The 1,277-nt window shown below is 34.5% G+C and overlaps 1 protein-coding gene across 1 annotated transcript in view; it reads left to right on the top strand.

Moving 5' to 3' along the window:
• The window catches only part of LOC102839761 (phosphoserine aminotransferase-like), an 8,877-nt gene that overhangs the window by 5,224 nt on the left and 2,376 nt on the right, over positions 1-1,277 (top strand). Inside the window, exon 2 of the mRNA XM_006833954.1 lies at positions 789-846. Within this exon, the coding sequence (XP_006834017.1) occupies positions 789-846 (58 nt within the window). The remainder of the gene's footprint in view (positions 1-788; positions 847-1,277) is intronic.

Here is a 1,277-nt window from a genome sequence, read left to right as displayed (position 1 = left end):
GGATTATTTGCTCAGCATACAGGTTGAATAAATATTGTGAAAGAATACAACTCTGTCCCACACCTGTCTTAATTTTAAACCATTCAGTCTTCACATGTTCTGTTTGAACAACTTCCTCTTGGTCCATGTACAGATTCCTCATGAGCACAATTAAGTGTGTTCAGGAATACTCATACTTCACAATTTTTTTCATAGTTTGTCATGATCCACACAATCAAAAGCCTTTGTATAGTCAAGAAAGCACAGGTAAACATCTTTCTGGTATTCTCTGCTTTCAGCCAAGATCCATCGGACATCAGCAATGATATCCCTCATTCCATGGCCTTTTCTGAATCCAGCTTGAACCTCTGGAAGTTCTCTGTCAATGTATGCTTGTAGCCATTTCTGTACTACATTTAGTAAAACTTTACTCACTTGGGAAAACAAAACAAAACAAAACAAAAAAACCACAGTCATCCACTTGAGTATGAAGTATTATCTTTTTCTTATGTGTCTACTATATTATTGTGTCTCCTTGCAATCAATTCTTTTTGGAAAGACTTCACATGCATAAAAATGGCCTTCATGATTTGGGAACATTCCAAGAGTCATTTGTACACCTGTTTCCAGATCTTCTTGTGATCATCTTTTCAATTCTGTTCTTTTCAGATTTATGATTATATAGTTAAACTATTATCCACTACCCTGTGCCAGTGTAGATTTATTTCTTGGTCCAGATGAAAAGGACACCAAATATACTGTTATAAATTCTGCCCCTGAGAGGATTTCCTTTCCCCACTGTCTTTTAGAAACACTCCTGATTGGAGCTATGATGATGTTCCAATTCCTTTTGGTACCAAGAACCTAGTAAGTAGGTTATATAATTTATAAAAATCACTCTGGCAAAGTGAAGAGTGAATTGGATGGGGACAAAACTACAGACAGAGTGCATATATTGAAGGCTATTTACACTTTCAATGGTGGCGTCCTATACCAAGTTAATGTAGTAAGAACTAAACATAATGAGTTGATGATATTCAGAAAGAAGAATTTGGTGTACATTTGTATTACCATTAATAGTCCCTAGATGATGGGATGTATCTAAAACGACTATATAACCTTCTTCCAGCATAACATCTAGTGTTTTGCATGTAAATCACTCAGGAAAATTCTTAAATTAGATGAAATTATTTTAGATTCTCCCAAATCTTGGACTAAAATTAGCCAATAGGAAGATTAACTACTGGTAAAAGCAGTTTTTATTTGTTGTCTTTTATTGTATATGATATTAGTTATCC

Source organism: Chrysochloris asiatica, unplaced genomic scaffold, assembly GCF_000296735.1.
Source record: "Chrysochloris asiatica unplaced genomic scaffold, ChrAsi1.0 scaffold00008, whole genome shotgun sequence".
In the NCBI taxonomy this organism is placed as follows: domain Eukaryota; kingdom Metazoa; phylum Chordata; class Mammalia; order Afrosoricida; family Chrysochloridae; genus Chrysochloris; species Chrysochloris asiatica.
The sequence above is the reverse complement of the archived record's forward strand: the minus strand, read 5'-3'. Positions and strand labels throughout refer to the sequence as shown.